Genomic DNA, 21,946 nt, shown 5'->3' with positions numbered 1-21,946 from the left:
TCATTTAGCACATTAAGCGTATATCATGTAAAAATCAGATAATAAATAAAGCCAAATAACAACAATTATTCTAAGCTCGAATTCTTAACCCTGAACCAGTGGTTCTGGGTTTTATAGTCCCCAGCAGAGTCGCCAGAGCTGTCACACCTCCTTTTTCCATACCCGAGAGGGTACAAGGGGAGTTTTTTCCAATTAAAGGACAATCGAAATGGGACTGGTTTATTTATTTCAGAGTCGCCACTTGGGAGATTTAGGGTGTCCCAAGTCACCAATTTTGATCCCAAATCGAGGAAAATAATGACTCTATATTATAGTCTGCGTACCAGAAATCCGGATAAGGAATTCTGTTAACCCGATAGAAGGTGTTAGGCATTCCCGAGTTCCGTGGTTCTAGCACGGTCGCTCAATTGTTATATTCGGCTTATTTATCTGATTTTTAATATAATATGAACTTATGTGCAAATTTTAATTTTTAACCGCTTTTATCATTTACTGTTATTTTATAAGACTTGCAACGTTGTGAAAACATATCTCGAACCACGTTGCATCAATGCACCCGTGATTGTTGACATATTTCGACTCGGTTGAGATTTGGATTTGGGTCACATAAATGTGCACCCGAATTAAGGAGAATAAATTATTAAGACGTGCCTAAAGCAACTAGCGTATTGTTGTTTTGGGTAAGGCCGAAAAATTCACTAAACGGCCTGTCCCGAATTCTAAGTGTTTTAATACATACAGTTAGAGGGCCCCGCAGCTGTGTTCATTTTTTTTTTGTTTGACGAGGCTCGTCTTGTTCTACTTTTAAAAGGAATTTGCGACGTCATGGATATGCCTCTCGAATCACACCACAATCAATGTACCCGTGATTAGAAATACACTTCGAATCCGTCGAGATTTGGATTTGGGTCACATAAATGTGCACCCGAGTTTAAGAAGGTAAGGTTTATTAAAGCGTATTCTAATGAGACTAACATATTGTTATTTTTTAGGAGGGTTGTGAGATTTGCTAAACAACCCGTCCTGGAAACTAAATGCTTCAATAATATACATTTAACAAGGGCCCCGCATCCGCGCGTTTTGTTTATTTTCATCGAGGCTCATCTCGTTCTTATTTTAAAAGGATATCCTATAGCAACTACGTTTCTTGTCGTGTTTGTTTCTATCAATTGAAAACAGCAGATAGTCCTAATTAATTACATGCTTGCGAGTTGTTTGTAACGGAATTCGGAAATGCTTTAAAGTCAGAAATGAGGCTACATGTACAGTCAGCCGAACAAATAATTCCGGGCCCAAATCCAGCCCATGCGTAATAGGCCAGACTTGGGCCACTGCTCGTTCGATGCGGGCCTGCCTGGTCTGTTTTTGACCTGGGCTCGACCTTCATGAGGTTGAGGCCCTGAATTTGTGTTCTTTATCTTAAAACATGATTTTAAGAGTTATATATGGCAATTTATTAGAAAGGAAAGAACTTATTTACAGTGTACGAATTTCATGCTTGGACTATATTATAGGCTCATACTACACCATTGAACTAAGTATGAGATACTACCTACTGCCTTGGGCATACTCTCATCATCAACCTATATGCACATTCTAGCATTCAACTACCATGCATTGACATTTATAGGCATGACGACTGTCACTAGTACCCAGAACAAAAATGTAAAAAACTATTACACATTACATGAATATTTAATGTAACAATCTATGTATAAGAGACATCCTTCAGGATCTTTCATTTGTATTTCATGCTCATTTTTCAATTACATTTCTTGACAGTGCATTGGTTGTATACCTGGTATATAGGACAAAGAAGAAAGGGATGATCAGCTGGGCAGTATGCAGTAAACACAGCAACAACAGATACACAGCAACAGCACAGCAACAAACCCACAATCAAATGTTTTCCACAACCCACAGACAACCAGCAATGTTTTCCAGAACAAAGAACTAGCAGATAGTCGAGTACCAAGCCAGCAATCCCAGGAAAGAGTAAGGAAACAACAGAGATAGCAGAGTGTTCAATGCAACAACACCAACAGTTCAACAATCCCAAGCATCTCAGTTAATGCAAACAACAAAACCTGGCCAAGACAGCTTGACCAATATGAATCCTTACACAACTTTTAGACAGTGTTTAGTAACAGTATTTACTGGAACTCTCTTATGTTTTCAGTCTTTTTTTCTTTAAACTCACAAAACCTTTCTCAAGACTCAAAATTACAGCCTTAAGACTAAAAATTCCACTTTGTTTTCTCTTCCTCTGAAGACCAAAAGTCCAGCCCTCTTTAAGTTCTCAAATGGCCTATTTATAAGCTAATCGACCTAGTGCAGCTAAGCTGCCTGCCCTCCCAATTGGCAGAATGCCCATACCCTTTAAGCCCATGCCTAAGCATCTTTGGTGCCAGCCCTTTGTTCCCCACGCCTGGTTTTCTTTAATCAAGAGTTATGGGCTCCTTTTTTATTCATTTTAAGCCCCATACTCTTATGTCTTGTTCCCCATTGGTATTAGTTTAATCCTAAATTAGTACCCTACTTGTCAGCTCATTTAAACTAATCTTTCTGTCCTTTTTAACACCCCAGAATACCCTTGCTTAACCTTGATTATTACTGCCCTGCCCATTGCATCCTCAGGGTATTTTGAACTGATGAAAGTTCAAATTCAGGACTGCCTGGACTGAACCTTTTCAGTCATTTTTACAATGCAAACAAACTCATTTCAGACAATGCTGGGGCATTCAGTCAGTGGCAAGGTTCAATCAGTCATGCGACATTATTAGCTCATTCGATTCATTAGTTATAGAAAACTAATCGACGACATTTATCGAGTCGACTATATTAATTATAACAGGTAATAATCAGTTGCTCATATAAACAATACGTTCAGGGACCTAAAGGGTATCAGACAACTTTTGTTCAATTACTGGGGCCTATATGAATTAACTCATTTGACGACTAATCTAATTGACGATCATGTTTATCATAGGATACATTTAAACCATACACAGAAAACAATCGACCAAATAACAAGGTCTTTACAGAGATGAAAGAAATTAAGAAACTATCAGAAAAATAACAAACAATTACCACAAAGCATGCTAATGACTTAATCAACAGTTAATATAAACGAAAAGGGAAAGAAAAACTTACCGAAAAATGTTTAAATCAAACAGACCCCAAATCTGACTCAACTCTGCCCATTTGAGGCCGAACAAATTTTAACTAGGGTGTTCTCACATGAGAACACCTTGGTTAAGATCCATTGAACCTCAAACCCCTCTCGAAACCGGTCGGATTCCCCAGGTGCATGTGTTCTAAGGTCTGGATTTTCAGATCTGGATTTTTAGGAGTTGTGGGTAGATTCGGACCAAACCAAGCTTGGTTTGGTCACGAGGAAGGTCAGGGGAGTGTCTGGTATGAAGATGGGGTGGTTTGGCATAGGTCCGGGTTCGACTCAAATCTTCAAATGAAGATTCGAGACGAAGGAAGGTGATTCGAGGCAAGAGGGTAACAGATCCATGTTCAGGAGAGTGAGGGGGTCTTAGGGTGTTCAGGAGGTGGTCACCGGCGTTCGTGCCGCCGGCTTTAATGGCGAGGGAGACTAGGGCGGCTTGCTAGGGTTTGGGGTTTCAGTGTTTGAGCTTGGGGACGATGAAGGGGGGGTTCGGATAGGGGGCGTGGGGTGAAGGGTCGAGTTTATATATGGGGAGGCTGATTGGATCTGAGCCGTTAGATCAGATGATCTCAACGGCTTGGATCTGAGGGTGAGAAATGAGACGGGGTCGTTTGGTAGTTAAACGAGGTCGTTTGGTTTAAGTGAGAGGTTGGGTCAGACCGGTTATTGGGTCGGGTTTGAAAATGGGTTGCTGAAAAGAGATCCTGAGCCGTTGGATTGGCCTGGACGGACGGCTCAGATTGATTTGCCTGAAACGGCGTCGTTTCAGGAGGTGCCTGGGCAGGCCTGGATTTGGACTGGGTCTGAGTGCTGGTTTGGGCCTGCTTTGTTTCATTTCTTTTTGGGCCCAAACCGATTTTCCTTCACTCTTTTGCTTTCTTTTTTTTTCTTTCTTTTTTTTTTACTTTTAAACAAAAAATAAAATAATGAAATAATGAAATTAACATCAACAATAATGTAACCTTCCCAAATTATCACAAAAATATTTAAGTAAGTTAAATCACAACCTAGAACGAATGACGCACATATATTTATATTTTTTTTGAATTTTCTTTTAACGACACATATTATTTTTTTTTTGTATTTTTGTTTGATAATGACTAGATGCAAAATGGACAGACCCACAAACGACTAACAACCCATGTCACGGAAAGATCGAAAAATTGTACAGCGAAGTCATTTGTCACTATTTTTATTTTCTTTTGGAGCGATTGTCCGTGAAGCAAAAATCACGTGCTTACAGTAACATTGAAACCTTAGAAGGGATACAAAGAAGACATAAGATTTAATTTTTTAATTTATCTTATTTGAATATCTTTAAAGAAACATAATAAAAGTACAACTAATTAATTATGTCGTTTTCTTCTTGAATGAACTTGAGAATAACATGAAAAATATTTCAATTTTTTTTTTAAAATCTTCTAGAGTTATGTGCTTTATTGAAACTGAAAAGAAAGTACAATAACTCGTGAAATTCAACTGATAAAATTATAAAATTAGAATAATTTTTACGGTGAATATATTGAATAATGATTGTGAACATCTATGAATAAAGTTTTTTCCTTTAGTGAGTTAGCTATATAAGATCAATATTCATCAATTTCAGAAGCTTATATTTTATTTTATAATTCAAATATAATTTAAATATATGTGTAATTTTCTTACAAAAACAATTTATTAAGATAAGAAACACGCGCAACGCGCGTATTCTAAGACTAGTTATAACCAAACACAACTTCATCTTCAATTCAAATTTTAGTGAAATTCCAAATTTGAAAATTTATTTTGGAATTCATATCCAAATGCCAATTAAATCATACGAAAGGAAGCGGATTCAATACATCGTAATTTGCTACACATAATCACCAGGGGAGGACCCACATGGGGTCAAGAGGATTCATAAGAACCCGCTTTATCAAAAAATAACATTATATAGTTTATCTTTCTCCGAAGACATTCTATTATAAAATAAATTTTGAATCCACTTACTTTAACGTAAGTGCCAAGCCCAATGGTGAGGAGGGTTCAAATTTTGTAAGGAGTCATGAGTTCGAAGCTAAACAGCAACATAAGGTGTCTTACTATTTTCCTATTTAGATACAGTAATTTAGAGAAAGATAACTGACCGTTTTATTTATTTTCCTTAATTAGTTTGCGATAAAATTTTTATAACTCTCTTCAGTTAATTAATTTATGTTGAGCCATTAGAATTCTATTCCATTTTACTTTTTTTTTTTTTTATCAACTTCCCATCAATTTGTGTTCACATATTATTCTTAGTGACTTAAGTTGCCTTTTGCGAATTAAACTATATTTTAATTTAGTTACAAGGAAAGTATCATGTTAGTTACATTTGAGTTTAGTTTAATTCTTGTTTGTGATGCTTTAATTTTAAAATATTTGTTAAATTTGATAATCAAATTTTAAAATTTAATGAAAAGATTTTACTCTTTAGTATCTTCCAAGTTATCACAATCAAGTTCATCCTCTCAAATTTCTCCTCTCGTGGAAGAAATTTTGAACCAATTAGAATAACAACCTCATTCCTCTAAAAAAAAAGGCAAAGAGTAAATCTGAATTTCTTAAAGACTGATCCAAAGAAAGAATATACATTAGGGACTATAATCCAAGTGATCTTGACGAGATTAGAAGAGCATACCTTCGAAAAAGTCCTTACTAACCCCTAAATCATAAATTTCCTCAAAGAGATTTGTACATTTACTCCTTCACATGTTGAACCTATTTGATGAAAATCCTAGGTCCGCCAGTGATAATCACTACAATATCTTGTATATTGCTAGTGAATATGCTGAAACTAACCTAGTTTCAATAGAAGTAGCATAATAGGCTTGTGAATTAGAATTTTGAGTTTAATTACTTGTTGGCTTGTAATTATTTCATAATTCGAAGACCCAAGAAAAAAATTAATGCTTAAACTTAATATATAAATATATTTTTCACATTGTAAATTTATTCGGTACGGTTCAATATTTTTTCGGTTTATTTTCATAAAATAAAAAACTTACCCTAATTATCGGTACGGTTATAGATTTATATAAAAATCTACGGTTTTATTAAAAGAAAACAAAAAATCGGTTTGATACGGTACATACTGATCGGTTTAATCGATTTTTAAATATCCATTGATCCCCTAGGTACAACGCATGTGTCCGTCCGTTAACTTTAACAAATTCCATTTTTGAGTTTGTTAATGGATACAAAAGTAATCAATTTTACCTAAGAAATCAATTAAAAGTGCTCGGAGTAATAATACAATAAGGATGAAAGACATCCCCCTACACTTAAAAGGACCATTTGTGTTAAAAATCCTCCATATTTTTACAAAGGCACTCTTGTTTTTTTTATCATTAATGCTAAACCAATTAATGATAAGCTAAAATGGTGAATCTTAGTTGAACTTAATAAATTCTAGACCGAATAAAATAAAATTTTTGTATGACGAGTAGAGTTCAGGAGCATTAAACAGTGAACTTAATATGCTATGATTGACAATACATGTAATAACATAAATGTATAATAAATGTAAGTAATGACAGTGATTATAATGGGAAAGGAACTATCACCCAATGATTATATGATTGGGAAGTTCCTTTTCTCTAACGGCGACGTGAAAAATCGAGAGGTCAAAATGTATATGGGGTCTTGAGATTTATGGATCAGGTTTGAACAATGTGTGCTTGAATAAATGAATAAGACAACTCTTTCGTATATTCTTCTTTCAACTTTTACAATATGTTCCAGTCCAAAAAAGGTAGATCCCCTTTTTATTTCCTATCTCTTCCTATTTATAAGGGACATTCCCCAAAAACCCTAAAAAGTACAACATAAAGAATGTCCACTCCTGAACCTAAGTTACCGTTACTATCCTATCTCAGCTGCCCGTTTCTGGAGTCAACCTTTATGAGAACAACCTTCAGTCATTATATAGTGGTCGACCCCGTCCTTTGTCTTGCTTATCCGTTACCGTGGTTACCAAATTTAGATCTATACAGTTAGTCCTTCTGGTTGTTGAGGTCGTAGCCTGCACGTCCTCGATAAGCGGACATCATTCGTTTTCGTCGTGGGAAAATTTGGCTATCAAATCATGCCGGGTCGACCAAGATAGAAAGAACGACACAACTAGCAGAGTCATGATTGGCATGGTTACCATGATGTGACGTCACTGCTATGCACGACATCATTACGCATCTTTCCGAGACAGCATCTGTGTGCTTATCGCTTTGGTTTTAGTGCCATTGTCAATCTTTTGCTTTGATTCTCGCGCCATCCAGCTCTATAAATAGATGACGGTTTTGTTTTTTCATAAGTTTCTGCCATTTCCCTCCTTGCATGTACATTATCTTCTTTCGATCCTTTTTACTAGTTCTTGTTATCAGCTTTGTTTCTACGATTCCGTTTCTCACCTTTCTGTTTAGTCATCACCTCTTTCTTTAGATTTAATAGCACACATTTTGTTGTCGAGATGTACCGAACCCTTCGTATACCTGACGAAGTTTCCGACGCCACTCCGTTGTCGGTGGCCCCTCCTTCCGGTGGTGAGGATCTCGTGGCTGAGGAGTGTGGGAGTTTTCCTACTGTATGAGAGATACTTCCTAGAAACCCCTTATCCAAAAGTGATTTCCACAAGGAACCCACTTCTTCTCTCGTTTCGGTGATCTCCGAAATTGGGCCATCTCATATAGATGAACTCCGATCTACATACTATATTCCTTCTCACGTCGAGATGGTTCCAGCTGGAGGCGACATCGTGGAGGTCCATAGATCTGGGTACTATGCTTTTTATGTTTATCCCTTTGTAATTGGTTATACTTTCCCTCTTCTTCCGCTGACAGAGGAGTTCTGTCGATTTTACAATATCTGCCCGGCACAACTGTCTATGTATTTGTATAAAGCTTTTCTAATGATGACAAAGTACGTGGAGTTGGCTGGTTGTGAGGTCGACATCCGCCACCTATTACATTTTTTTCACCAAGCTTTCACAGAGCCACCATAATACACCTGCGACATCGCGGGACTAAAGGGATGATAGTTGGAATGGACGGCAGGGCGAGCCAGAAGTTTTGGCACAAGTACTTTTTTATCAAAATGGAGCACTTGGTGTCGGACCCTACTGGATTTCCTGAGCAGTGGAATCATAATCGTAGGTGTTGATGACATATGCTTGTTATCTTCTTCCATCTCTTTTGATTTTTATTCACCTATGATTTTTATGTGTAACTGAGAGGCGTGCACCCTTTCCCATCGTCGGCATTGAGGACTGGGTGCCTCGCGTGTTACCTCATGGTGGGGATACGAGATTGGGAGGTTTTCTACAAACGCTTTGGACCGAAGGTTCCTTCTAGTAAGTGTTACTTTTGTGTCGACCTTCAGTTGCTTGCCATTATTTATTGATGCGACCTCTTTGTGGTGACAGGTCAATGACTTCCAAAAAGAAAGCTCCAGTGACGACATTTCACCAGGCCATCGCATCGGCATGGATGCAATTTACTTTAGCTGAGTTCGCCTGAGGAGGTCATACTCAAACTTTGTCAACAAGGAACCCCCTTCTCGGGATGTTGTCGTACAGGACGAGATCTCTTCCTAGCCTATCTACCACCTGGTAGATGAGTCCTCTAACAGGGATGAGTCGCCATCGAGAAAGAGGAGGAGGGTGGAGCTCAGGAAGGCCATCTCCACCAACGTTGAAAAGAAGAAGGTCATTGCTTCGAGAGTGGCATCCTCGCCTATGCTAGATGCAGGGGCCGTTTTTATGGCGGATGCTATTACAACGGGAGGTCCCCTAGGGCTGAGGGTATATGCCAAGGCAGAGAACCTGTACGGGCTGCTGAAGGTGGCGCGTTATTGATGGCCAGAGGGGATGGGGCGGTGCTCGCAGAGGATGATGGTTCAGGATCAAACATCGATCCTGAAGAGGTGCGGGCCTTTTAGGAGAGATACTCGCGTGGATATGAGGACGGAGGGTCCTAATCGACAGGTAATCATTCCCGTGGGTTACGATCTTTTGGTGAACTCCAAGCAGGCAGTGTTGTCCTTCGCTTAATTTTGTCCTGCTTTCGAGAACGCGACACTTTAGGCGATGAGCGATGCAGAGCTATCGTGGAGTATTTCTGGCATGGCTTTGCAAGTAAGTGTTCTTTTCCTGTTAGGATTTGTTTCACATGCGTAATATACTTATGTTGACTTTCTTTCCTCTACATGTCAGACTCTCATTATGGAGATCGAGCGCGACCGAAAAGAAGAACGGAGGACGACCGTTTTTAAGAAGGTAGCCTCCAAGTACAAAGAGTACTTCACCAAGCACCGTGCATTGGCTGGTGTCTTCACTCAAGAAAGCGATTTTCAGCTGTTTTACGATAGGCTTAAGCAGAAAGAGGAAGAGTAGGCGCAAAAAGTCGAAGACCTGAAAGAGCAGGATGATGAGTTGATGAAGGCCATAGGTCGATGCAGTGAACTTGAGGCGGCTCTTAAGGCCAAAGATGATGAGCTCGTGATGATCAAGAGGGTGATGGCCGAGAATGTCGATCTTCAGGCACTGGTGGCCACTTTAACTGTTGAGCTTGGGCAAAGGGAGGCATAGGCTGTCGATCTGAGAGGTGAGTTGAGCGTTAAAGCTGATGAATTAACTCGTGCTAAAAAAGGCAGGGTAGCCGCCGTATCTGAAGTAGCAGCCCTAGATGATGCCCTCCGTGTTTGTAGGTCTGAGTGGGATAATAAGGTGGAGACGTTGGCGCTCAAGGTAGCGAGGTTAAAAGAGTAGATCTAAGATCTGGAGGCGGAGTTGTCCAGATAGAATGAACAGGTTGTTGCTTTAAAGGAAGAGGAAGTGCGACGGTAGTCGCAGCCATCCACGTCTCATACTTCTATTGATCCCGTCGTGTCGCAGGAGTTGTATGAGATGTGGGTTCATGTCGAGGCTCAGCTTGATGTGTACAAGTCCCTGAAGGCTAACGGGAAGGTTTCCGAGGCAGAACTCAAGGTTGTTCGTGTTAAAACACATGCAACCCGTGAAGCTTGTAGTTATGATCCCGGTACGCCAGGCGGGGACGATGTCGATGATGATGCGGACAGGCTCGCCTCCGATTCTTGGTATAACGAGGAGTATGTTGCGGGGGATGACACGGCGTAGGGTCGTTGTATTTATTTTGTTTTGCCTTGCTATTTTTGTGAGGGTATCTTCGAGCCTTTTGTAAAAAGTTTTTGTAATATAATAGTTGTAATGGAATGATTACCTTTTTGCTGTGTATCTCTGAATTGTTATTTTTGTTTGCTGTGAGGTGGTCTCTGGCTTTTCGGCCGCTTGTGTGTAATGTTTTGGCGTAGTCGGTCGCAAATCTTAAAGTAACTCGAGCAAGGCTGAGTGTAAAGTAATTCGAGCAAGGTTGAATGTTAAGTAATTCGTGCGAGGTCGAATGTTAAGTAATTCGAGCGAGGTCGAATGTTAAGTAATTCGAGCGAGGTCGAATATTAAGTAATTCGAGCGAGGTCGAATGTTGGGTGCAAAAATGATGGAGAGTAAAATGTTGCTTTATTTCATTCATTGGAGAATATCTTGGTGGAGAGTACAACATGCTGCTTTATTTCATTCACTGGAGAATACTATGCATGTCTGTTTCATACATATATTGGAGAAGTTTCCAGGTATTTAGTCCCTTCATCGTTCGGCTTGGAAAAGCAGTCGGCTGGCGGGGCGATGAATTATACTTTGAACTTCGAGACATCCCCTTCGTCGCCTCGTTAAAAACCTCCCCGAGAAAACCTAATCGGGACAAAACCCGGGTGAGGGAAAAAGAGAACGACTTGAGGGGCGCCCTTTTTCAGAAGTTGAAGTATTTGAAGTGGGCGACATTCCAATTATTTTGTAGTAGTTTTCTTTCCATTGTTTCTAGTTGGAATGCTCCTTTACTTGCTGCTGTTGTGATTTTGTATGGCCCATCCCAATTGGTTCCTAGTTTGCCTTCTTTCGGGTATTTGCTTGCTTGTGTTTTGGCCTTGAGAACATATTCTCCGACTTTGAGTGGTCATATTTTGGCCTTTTTGTTATAGTACCTTTCTACTTGTAGTTTTCGGGCTACCATTCTTACGTAAGCCATGTCTCTTCTTTCTTCTGCCTCGTTGAGGTCTTGTTTTTTTTGTTTTCGTCATTGTTTTATTCGCTTTCATTGGAGTATCTCAGGCTAGGATCTCCGACCTCAATAGACATCATGGTATCAGTCCCTAGACTAGTGAATATGGCATTTCGCTTGTGCTTATTTTCGGCGTGGTATGGTAGGACCATAGTACCTCTGGTAGCAACTCCGGCCATAACCCTTTGGCATCCTCGAGCTTTTTCTTTAAGATAATTCAATATTATTTTATTGGAGGATTCAGCTTGACCATTGCCAGCGGGATGATATGGCGTGGAGAGTATACGTTTGATGCGCCATTTTTCGAAGAACTCGATGGTCTTTTTCCAGGTGAATTGGGGCCCATTATCGTAGCTGATTTCTTTGGGGATGCCGAAGCGACATATGATGTTCCTCCATATGAATGTGATGACATCGTGTTTACATATTTGGGTGAATGCACCTACTTCCACCCATTTGGAAAAGTAGTCAGTTTTAAAACCAAAAGAAAACATATCTTATCTTGCCCCGTTGGGAGGGGTCCGACACTGTCCATTCCCTATTTGATGAACGACCATGGCAAAGTGGCAGAGTGGAGATGCTCGCCCGCTTGATGTATCATAGGCATATACTTTTGGCATTGCTCGCATTTCTTGATATAATCTGCGGCTTCCTTTTTCATAGTGGGCAAGTAATATCCTGCCCGAATGAGGCATCTAACGAGGGCTCGGTTGCCTGTATGGGCACCACAATGACCTTCGTGTACTTTTTCAAGCACGCGCCTTGTTTGACTCGGCCTTAGGCATTTCGCCAAGGGCCCCCCGAACGTTCTCTTGTATAGGTCGTGATTTATGATGTTGTACCTGGCCGCCTGCATTCGAGTCTTTTTGGCTTCCTTTTTGTCTTGTGGGAGTATTCCCTCCTGCAAATATGTCATGATGCAGTTGCGCCAGTCCCAAGTCAAATTTATGGAATGTACCTCGAGTTGTTCTATTGACGAATGGAGGAGGGTGACCACATTTTCTTTAGTGATATTTTTGGTGGTTGTTGCTAGTTTGGCAAGGCCATCCGCCTCGATGCTTTGAGCTCGAGGTATTTGGTCGAATCGACATTCATCGAATTTTGGCAGTAGTTTGTGAATTTCTGCCTAGTACTTTTGTAGCCTTTGCTCTTTGATTTGGAAAGTCCATGTAACTTGGTTGACGACGAGTTGTGAGTCGCATATGAGGATGACTCGTCGTGCTCCATATTTGAGAGCTAGCTTTAACCTTGCAATCACGGCCTCATACTCGGCCTCATTGTTAGTCATATCAGGGCACCGTATGGACTGGCGGATAACTTCCCCTGTTAGGACCTCGAGTACGAGTCCTAGTCCAGATCCCCACGCGTTGGATGCACCGTTGGTGTAAAGGACCCAGAGATCGGGTTGCCCTGGGGAGGTATGAGAAGCTTCCTGCTCGACTTCGGGAATTATTTTGGCACTAAAATGGGCGATGAAGTCTGCGAGTACCTACTATTTTATCCCTGTTCGTGGCGGATATGTTATATCGTGCTCGCTCAATTCTATGAACTACTTGGCCAGTATTCCTGACAATTCGGGTTTATGTAGGATGCTCCACAAAGGGAAGGTCGTCACCACCGATATAGGGTGACACTGATATAGGGTCTAAGATTTCGTGAAGCTATAACCAATGCTAAGGCCAATTTCTCGAGGTGAGAGTACCTCGTTTTGGCGTCGACCAGGGTTTTGCTAATATAATAAATTGGATATTGCGTATATTTGTTCTCACGGACCAACACCACACTTACCGCGACTTCTAAGATAGCCAAATATACTAGGAGGCGTTTGTCGGGCTCTGCTTTGGCAAGTAGTGGGGGCGAGGACAAGTATGCTTTTAGTTCTCTTAAGGCATCGATGATGCATTCTGAATTCCACTGAAGCCCGTTGTCTTTTTTTAGCACGTTGAAGAATTTGTGGTATCTGTCGGATATCCGCGAGATGAATCTTAACAAGGCGGCTATATGGCCAGTCAGTTTTTGCACATGTTTCTTGCTGGTTAACACTTTAGGTATCCCTTTAATGGCTTTGATTTGATCTGGATTGACTTTTATGCCTCTTCAAGATACCAAGAAATCGAGAAATTTGCCCAAGGTTACGCCAAAGGCGCATTTTTGGGGGTTTAATTTCATGCCGTACCGCCTCAGTATACCGAAGGCTTCTTTCAGGTGATCGATGTGGTCTTCTTTCCTTTTTGATTTGACTAACATGTCGTCGATGTAAACTTCCATGTTTTATCGAGTTTATCTTTGAACATCTTGGTGACCTACCTTTGGTATGTTGCCCCCACATTCTTCAACCCGAATGGCATGACTCTGTAGCAGTACGTTCCCTGATGGATGATGAAAGTAGTTTTCTCTTAGTCCTCCTCCTCCATGAGGATTTGGTTGTAAACCGAGTAGGCGTCCAAGAAGCTTAGCAATTCGTGTCCTGCTGTTGCATCGATGAGCTGGTCGATGTAAGGCAATAGAAATGAGTATTTTGGGCATGCCTTGTTTAGGTCTGTAAAATCTACGCACATCCGCTATTTCCCGTTTTTCTTTTTTACCATGACCACATTGGCGACCCATTGGGGCTATTTTGATTCCTGGATGGAACTGTTGACGAGGAGCTTATCCACTTCATTGCTTACAGCCTCGTTGATTGCGGTGTTGAATTTCCTTCTAATTTGCCGCACTAGTGGATAGAGTGGGTCGACGTTCAACTTGTGTGTGACCACGTCTTTCGAGATACTCGGCATATATGCATGGGCGAAAGCAAACAGATCGGCATTGTCAATTAAAAACTTGTGAAATTTACCTGGTTCTGAGAGCTTATGTCCGATGTAAGCCTTTTTGCTGCTGTCACTGTTGTTCAGTTGGACGGGATCGAGATATTCTATCGTTTACTCAGCGGCTTCTATGATATCGGGGTCCCTGATGACGTCTGTTTGTACGTCGAGTCTGGTCCCCAACTTTGGTAATTGCTATGCCTCTGCGTCTGTTCCCTTCAGTTGTTGGGTGTACATGCAATCCTGGGCGATACGATAGCATTCTTGGGCAGTGCGTTGTTCGCCCCAGATACTGAATATTCCCCATGGAGTAGGGAACTTGATTATTTGATAGAGTCTTAACGGGATGGCCCTCATGGCGTGTATCCATGGCCGCCTTATGATGGCGTTGTAAGTTGTGTCTTGGTCCATGACATGGAATGTTATTTCTAGGATGACGCCCCTGGCCAGAACATGTAGCGTTATTTCTCCAAAGGTTCGCTCAACTGCATTGTTAAAACCTATTAGTGTCATGCAATGTGGTACTATCTTGTCTTCGAGTCTCATTTATGCGAGGACTCAAGGGTGGATAATACACGCGCCGCTTCCGTCGTCTACCATTATTCTTCTTACATCAGTATCTGAAATACGTAAAGTAATAACAAGAGCATCGAAATAAGGGAAAGTCAAACCGTCGGTATCTGACTTATCGAAGATGATACTGTCTCCGAGGTCGTCTTACCGTTCGTGGGTGATCAACCATTTCAGTTTATATGTAGTGGTGAACTTCACATGGTCGATCGTTGCTTTATCGCCTCCACCGATGATCATTTGGATGGCACGAGTGAGGGAGGGTGGCTTTGGAGGTCCCTGGTGCTGTTCACGTCCGCGGGCAAAGTTAGCTCGTCCATGATCGCTCATCAATTCCCTCAGGTACCCTTGGTTCAGCATGTTTACTACCTCTTGCCGCAGAGCTATGCAATCCTCGATTTTGTGACCCCCAATCCTAGTGAAATTCATAGAGGCCATTTGAATTCCGAGTACTTGGGTCGGACTTCATCTTTTGTGACTATTTTACCTTCGTGGCAAGCTTCTCTAGTGCGTACACTTCTGAAGGGGAAACACAAAAATTATGAGCGGATAAGAGTGGAGGCATACCTCTTCGTTTCGCTGAGTCCCTGTGTGCGGCCTGGGCGACCCTTCCGTATGTCGAGGAGACGGTGGGATGGATGTTCTGACATAGGGCTGATGTCTTTTTTGGTTGAGACGGGGACCGACTGATCCCTTCAACCATTGTTACAATGATCTTTCCTTGATTCTGCTTGAACTGACGTCAGTCGTTGGGTTGGACCATTAAGGTCGTCCTCTTTGGCTCTCACCTCGGGGCAATAGGCATTGTGGATTGTTCCCAAGTGGTAGGAGGGTATTTCATGAGCCTGCTTAATAGTTTTCTGGTCGCTCTCGACCCGTTCCTGCTCAACCCGTTCTAGAAGGCCGCCACCGCCATTCCTTCTGATACATTTGGTAGGCTCATTCTCACCCTGTTAAACTGGAAGAGGAAGTCCCTGAGTCCCTCTCCAGGTGATTGCCTAACGACGAATATGTCATTCATCCCTGCTTCTGCCTTTTTAGCCCCTGTATGGGCGATGACAAACTTGTCGGCCATTTCCTCGAACGTTGCTATTGACCGCGCCGGTAGTTGTGAATACCAGGTTAAGGCTCCCCCTGTTAAGCTTTCGCTAAACTTTTTCAGCAATACTGATGGTACTTGCTCCTTTGAAAGATCGTTGCCATTTACTGCTATGACGTAGTGGATGATGTGATCTTCGGGGTCTGTAGTACCATCGTATATCTTCAGGTACGGTGTCATTTTGAAGGTTTTGGGAATGCCATGTGGAGTCGCTTCCTCGTTGTATGGTTGTTCGAAGAATCGACCAACGTCTCGTTTTGGTAGCAACTTTGGGGCGCCTGATATCTTATCGACCCTTTCTTTATGCTCCCTCATCTGGTCATGGAGTGCCTTGTTTTCATTTTCCATTTCTTCCATTTTCTTTAGAACGGCTGCGAGCGCATCATTACCTGCATTATTAGTTGGGTAAGTGTTACTTGTTTGAGGAATGGGCTGCTCGCCAGTGGTTGTTATGATATTTGCTAGCGCGGTGTTTCTGTTCTCCTTTTGAGCAGGTCTGTCGAGTATATTGTTTAGAGTGCTTGTCAGCCACTCTTCTAGTAATTTTTCACTGCTGGTGGTGCTTATTCAGCTATAGACGTGGAGGCTCCCCTTTCGCATGAAGCTGTCACGCTTTCGTGAGGGGGAGGTGAAGCACTTCTCTCAGGCGTAGCGTTTGGTGTGACATTCTCGTTGTCTTCCCTGCCATCTTTGTTGATGGTGTTCAAAATGTTGGTAGTAACGCCTGCTATCGCTTTCAGTACTGCATCTCCTTTTCCTGCCTTTGTTAGTTTGTGCAAATGAAGAAGATATGGCTGTCTCTTTTTATGATCTAGAAAGAACTATAGTTTCAACTAAAACCTCCCCACAAACAGCGCCAAATTAATTGAGCAAATAAATGCTAAACCAATTAATGATAAGTTAAAAGGGCGAATCTTAGTTGAACCTAATAAATTCTAGACCGAATAAAATAAAATTCTTATATGACGAGTAGAGTTTAGGAGCATTAAACAGTGAATTTAATATGCTATGATTGACAATACATGTAATAGCATAAATGTAAGTAATGACAAGGATTATAATGGGAAAGGAACTATCATCCAATGATTATATGATTGCGTCACACTATGAAGGTTTGAGAGAGGGTGGTGGAGGTCAGGGTGAGGAGGTGCGTGTCTATTTCCGAGAATCAGTTTGGATTCATGTCGGGGCGTTCGACTATGGAAGCGATTCATCTGGTAAGGAGATTAGTGGAGCAGTACAGGGAGAGGAAGAAGGATTTGCATATGGTGTTTATTGACCTTGAGAAAGCATACGATAAAGTTGAGGGAGGTCTTGTGGAGGTGTTTGGAGGTTAGCGGTGTTCCGGTAGCGTACATTAGTGTGATTAAGGATATGTATGATGATGCTAAGACTCAAGTGAGGACTATGGGTGGTGACTCAGAGCATTTCCCTGTAGTGATGGGGTTGCACCGGGGATCGACTCTTAGCCCATTTGTATTTGCCTTGGTGATAGATGTCGTGTCGCGTCACATCCAAGGGGAGGTGCCTTGGTACATGCTATTTTCCGAGATATAGTGTTGATTGATGAGACGCATAGCAGATTTAACGCGAGGTTGGAGGTTTGGAGACAGACCTTGGAGTCTAAAGGTTTCAAACTGAGCAGAACCATGACAAAATACTTGGAGTGCAAGTTCGGTGACGGGACCACCCATGATGCAGACATAGAGGTTACGCTTGATGCTCAAGTAATCCCCAAGAGAGTGAGTTTTAAGTATCTCGGGTCGATTATCCAGGGTAACAGAGAGATTGACGAAGGTGTCGCGCATCGCATTGGAGTAGGATGGATGAAGTAGAGGCTCGCTTCCGGTGTTTTGTGTGATAGGAATGTGCCGCTAAGACTTAAGGGTAAGTTTTATCGAGTGGTGGTTCGACCGACTATGCTGTATGGGGCTAAGTGTTGGCTAATCAAGAACTCCCACGTGAAGAAGATGAGAGTAGCAGATATGAGGATGTTGAGGTGGATGTGTGGGTGTACCATGAGAGATAGGATTAAGAATGAAACTATCCGGGATAGAGTGGGAGTAGCCTCCGTGGAGGATAAGATGCGGGAGTCGAGGCTGAGATGGTTCGGACATGTTAAGAGAAGAAGAATTGATTCTCCTGTTAGGAGGTGTGGGAGGTTGGCCATGGAGAGTTTGAGAAGAGGTCGAGGTAGGCCTAAGAAGTATTGGGGAGAGGTGATTAGGCAGGACATGGCGTTGCTTCAGCTCACTGAGGACATGACCCTTGATAGAAGGGTGTAGAGGTCGAGGATTAAGGTAGAAGGTTAGTAGGTAGTTTATAGTTGTTCACCCATAGTCTTTGTAGCATGTAGGTCCCTTCATATTCTTAGATTTTTATTACGTTATGTGGTTTTGTTCGCCTCAGGTATTGTATTCCCTGTTGCTATTATTTGGTACCACTTATCCTTTATCTCTCCCTTTTTCTTTTATCTTCCATATTTCTTCCTTCCTTGCTTTCCTCTTCTTCTTCTTGCCCTTCCTGAGCCGAGGGTCTATTAGAAACAACTTCTCTACCTGTATTAGGTAGGAGTAAGGTCTGCGTACAGACTACCCTTCCCAGACCCCACTTGCTAGGATCAAACTGGATTTGTTGTTGTTGTGTTGTTGTTGTTGTTGTTGTTGTTGTTGTTGTTGTTGTTGTTGTTGTTGTTGTTGTTATTGTTGTTGTTGTTGTACCCAGTATTGTTGAGCCGAGGGCTTCTTTTTCTGACGGCGACGTGAAAAATCGAGAGGTCAAAATGTATATGGGGTCTTGAGATTTATGGATCAGGTTTGAACAATGTGTACTTTAATAAATAAATAAGACAACTCTTTCGTATATTCTTCTTTCAACTTTTACAATATGTTCCAGTTGAGAAAAGGCAGATTCCCTTTTTGTTTCCTATCTCTTCCTATTTATAAGGGACATTCCCCAAAAATCCTAAAAAGTACAGCATAAAGAATATCCAAAGGAATATTTTTTATGTCCACTCCTGAACGTAAGTTACTGTTACTATCCTATCTCAGCTGCCCGCTTTTGGCGTCAGCCTTTATGAGGACGACCTTCAGTCGTTATATCGTGGTTGACCCCGTCTTTTGTCTTACTTATCCATTATCGTGGTTACCAAATTTGGACATATACAACTCTATATTCTTGTGTTTTTCTTTTCTTTTTGTAATCTTGAGTTGAAGAGCAATAAAGTCACCACCATTGTTACTCGATAAATAACAGTTTAGAAGATAACAAAACAAAAAACCAGCACCTAACAAGCATTAAGTAGTATAGAAGCACGCCTGCAACTTGGATATACAACATTTCAGGATTTTACAGATGTTTGTGACCTAATTTTTCTCTCAAAAACTTTGTTTCTTTTTCATTGATTTATTTTCTTGCTTTGGCCAGTGTAATAATTCATGACTTAACTATGTCAAGTAGTGTTAGTTTTTGGAATAGAAATATATTCAAATCTGATCTCAAGATTAAGGGAATTTACTAACATAGATTTTCTAGTGAAAAGGTATTCCTTAAAATTCTGAAGATTCTATTCGGAATGAGATCAAGGTGAATTCTAAGAATTTATTGTTATTATTTCCTTTAAAAATAAAATAAGAAATATGAAGATCATATGTAGATCACTGGCCATTTATTCTAACTTTTAAAAAGTACAAATTAAATCCTATATATAGGAGAATTAAAGCTAACTTTAATTTCTTGAAGTTCTGACTTATAATAACGCACATCCTCTTTTTTTTTTTTTTTGGTTTCCCACCCGGTGTCTGGTACCCGCATTGGAATCCGACTATATCCGGATTCATGCCGCGTAGGGCCCCATTCGGGGGAAAGCGCTCCCTACCAAGGATTTTTCCATACCTAGGGCTCGAACTCGAAACCTCTGGTTAAGGGAGGAACAATCTCATCCACTGCACCACATCCTTTGGTGGTCCTCTTTTGGTTTCTACATACATTAGGCAAACGCAGTAATTTTGTTTCATATTTTTTTGTAACAAACATTATGTGTAATCGGGTAATTTTTTCCTTCTCAGTAATAAAAATCTATTTTATCTTATCTAACTTTTTCTCACTCGATGCATAATTTAACTCTTTTATCCCACTTGTCTTGTCTGAAGAAATTAGAAATCCCCCTTGGCTTCTGTAAATAATTGTACCACATAAAAAAAATACTAATGAAGTATAAAGTTTAAAAATTTGAGAAATGAAAAACGACAGAATATAAAAGAAAAGATTATTTCTACTCTTTTAAAATCTTGTCTATATATAAACACTTGGAAATCTAGGGTTCTATTTATATTTATGGATTGATTTCCGAGTACGTTACTTACCTTTTTTTTGGGTACATAAGAGATATGTATTACCGCCTAAATAAAATAACTACCATAGGTTCCCAATTAACATAGTTACCAGAAATAAAAGAAAAAAAAAAGAAAAAGGAAAAGAAAGCCAGTTAAAGAAACTGAAAAGGAAGAGGAAGAAAAACAAAGAAAGTGGATCAACGTAAAAGGAAAATGAACCATGCGATATTATATCTATACCAAAAATATGTACTTGCATTTTCCTTGTACGTGTTTGTGCATTAAACACTAATAGATCTTTCAATATTTTCCAACTTACCATATAATAAACTTGTTAATGAACTATAAAATACCCCCATTTTCGATCCCTTTCTGCATGCATAAACATTTTGAGGAAAAAGTAAGTTTAAAAAAAGATCAGAAACTCAAGAAATCATGAATGGTTTTATGGATAATCAAAAACAACTTCGAGTTTTGATGTTTCCATGGTTGGGTTATGGTCATATAACTCCCTTCTTAGAGTTAGCTAAAAAACTCAGCCAAAGAAATTTCACTATTTACTTGTGTTCTACGCCAGTAAACCTAAACTCTATTAAGAAAAAACTTAGCCATGAATTTTCATCATCAATCCAATTCTTGGAACTTCATCTACAAACTTTACCTAATCTTCCTCCTTGTCACCATACCACCAATGGTCTCCCACCTCATCTTATGAACACTCTCAAAGAAGCTTTTGATTTAGCCTGTCCTGAATTTACCCTAATCTTGAAAACCCTTAAGCCCGATTTATTGATTTATGATTTTCTCCAACCTTGGGCTCCAAATGTTGCTGCTGAGTTAAAAATTCCTGCTGTTGAATTTATTAGTAGTAGTTCTACAATGACTGCTTATATGTTGCATGATTTCAATAAGCCAGGTATAAAATTTCCTTTCTCGTCTATTTATTATCGTGACTATGAGATGGCTCGTATAAAGAAAGATGAATCATCTATGCCTGTGGAAAAGCTTGAGGAAGATAAAAAACGAGTTAGAGATTGTTTTTACCTATCTAGTGATATTGTTTTGATAAAAAGTTTTAAGGAGATTGAGGGTAAGTATAGTGATTATATTACTAAGTTAACTGGGAAAAAAGTTGTGCCAATTGGTCCATTAGTTCAAGAACCTACTCTTGATGACGGAGAATCAGAGTTAATAACATGGTTGAATGAAAAAGAGGAGAAATCCACAATTTTTGTATCTTTTGGAAGTGAATATTTTTTGTCTAAGGAAGATTTGTTGGAGATTGCTTATGGATTAGAAAATAGTAAGGTGAATTTTATATGGCCTATAAGGTTCCAAAAAGGGGAAGATATAGAACTTGAAGAGGCACTACCTAACGGATTTTTCAATAGGGTAGGAAATAGGGGAAAAGTTTTTAAAGGATGGGCACCACAGGCAAAAATCTTGGAGCATTCAAGTATTGGCGGATTTATGAGTCATTGTGGTTGGAGTTCAGTAATGGAAAGCATGAAATATGGGGTTTCGATTATTGCTATGCCAATGCATATTGATCAACCGATTAACTCTAGGCTTGTTGAAGAGGTTGGTATTGCTGTGGAAGTTGTGAGGGATAGTAATGGAAAGCTTCATAGAGAGGAAGTTGCAGCCATAATCAACCAAGTTGTGGTAGAAAAGGAAGGTAAATTTGTGAGACAAAAGGCAAGGGATATGAAGGAAATGCTTCGTTCCAAAGGAGATGAAGAAATTGAAGAAGTTGCCAAAGAGTTGAAAAAGCTTTGTGCTAAGAAAACTCACAATTCTATTAGCTAGCTTCT

At 40.4% G+C, this 21,946-nt stretch overlaps 1 protein-coding gene across 1 annotated transcript; it reads left to right on the top strand.

Moving 5' to 3' along the window:
* Positions 1-20,567: 20,567 nt before the first annotated feature.
* LOC107787611 (beta-D-glucosyl crocetin beta-1,6-glucosyltransferase-like) lies at positions 20,568-21,941 on the top strand. The gene has a single exon (XM_016609205.1). It carries the CDS (start codon positions 20,568-20,570, stop codon positions 21,939-21,941), a length of 1,374 nt encoding a protein of 457 aa, XP_016464691.1.
* The last annotated feature ends 5 nt before the right edge of the window (positions 21,942-21,946 follow it).

This window comes from Nicotiana tabacum, chromosome 16 (genome assembly GCF_000715075.1).
Source record: "Nicotiana tabacum cultivar K326 chromosome 16, ASM71507v2, whole genome shotgun sequence".
NCBI lineage: Eukaryota > Viridiplantae > Streptophyta > Magnoliopsida > Solanales > Solanaceae > Nicotiana > Nicotiana tabacum.
This window is presented reverse-complemented; position numbering and strand designations above follow the sequence as displayed.

Excerpts from the sequence above, each read along its gene's own strand:
- LOC107787611 (XM_016609205.1), top strand. The coding sequence starts at position 20,568 with ATGAATGGTTTTATGGATAATCAAAAACAACTTCGAGTTTTGATGTTT.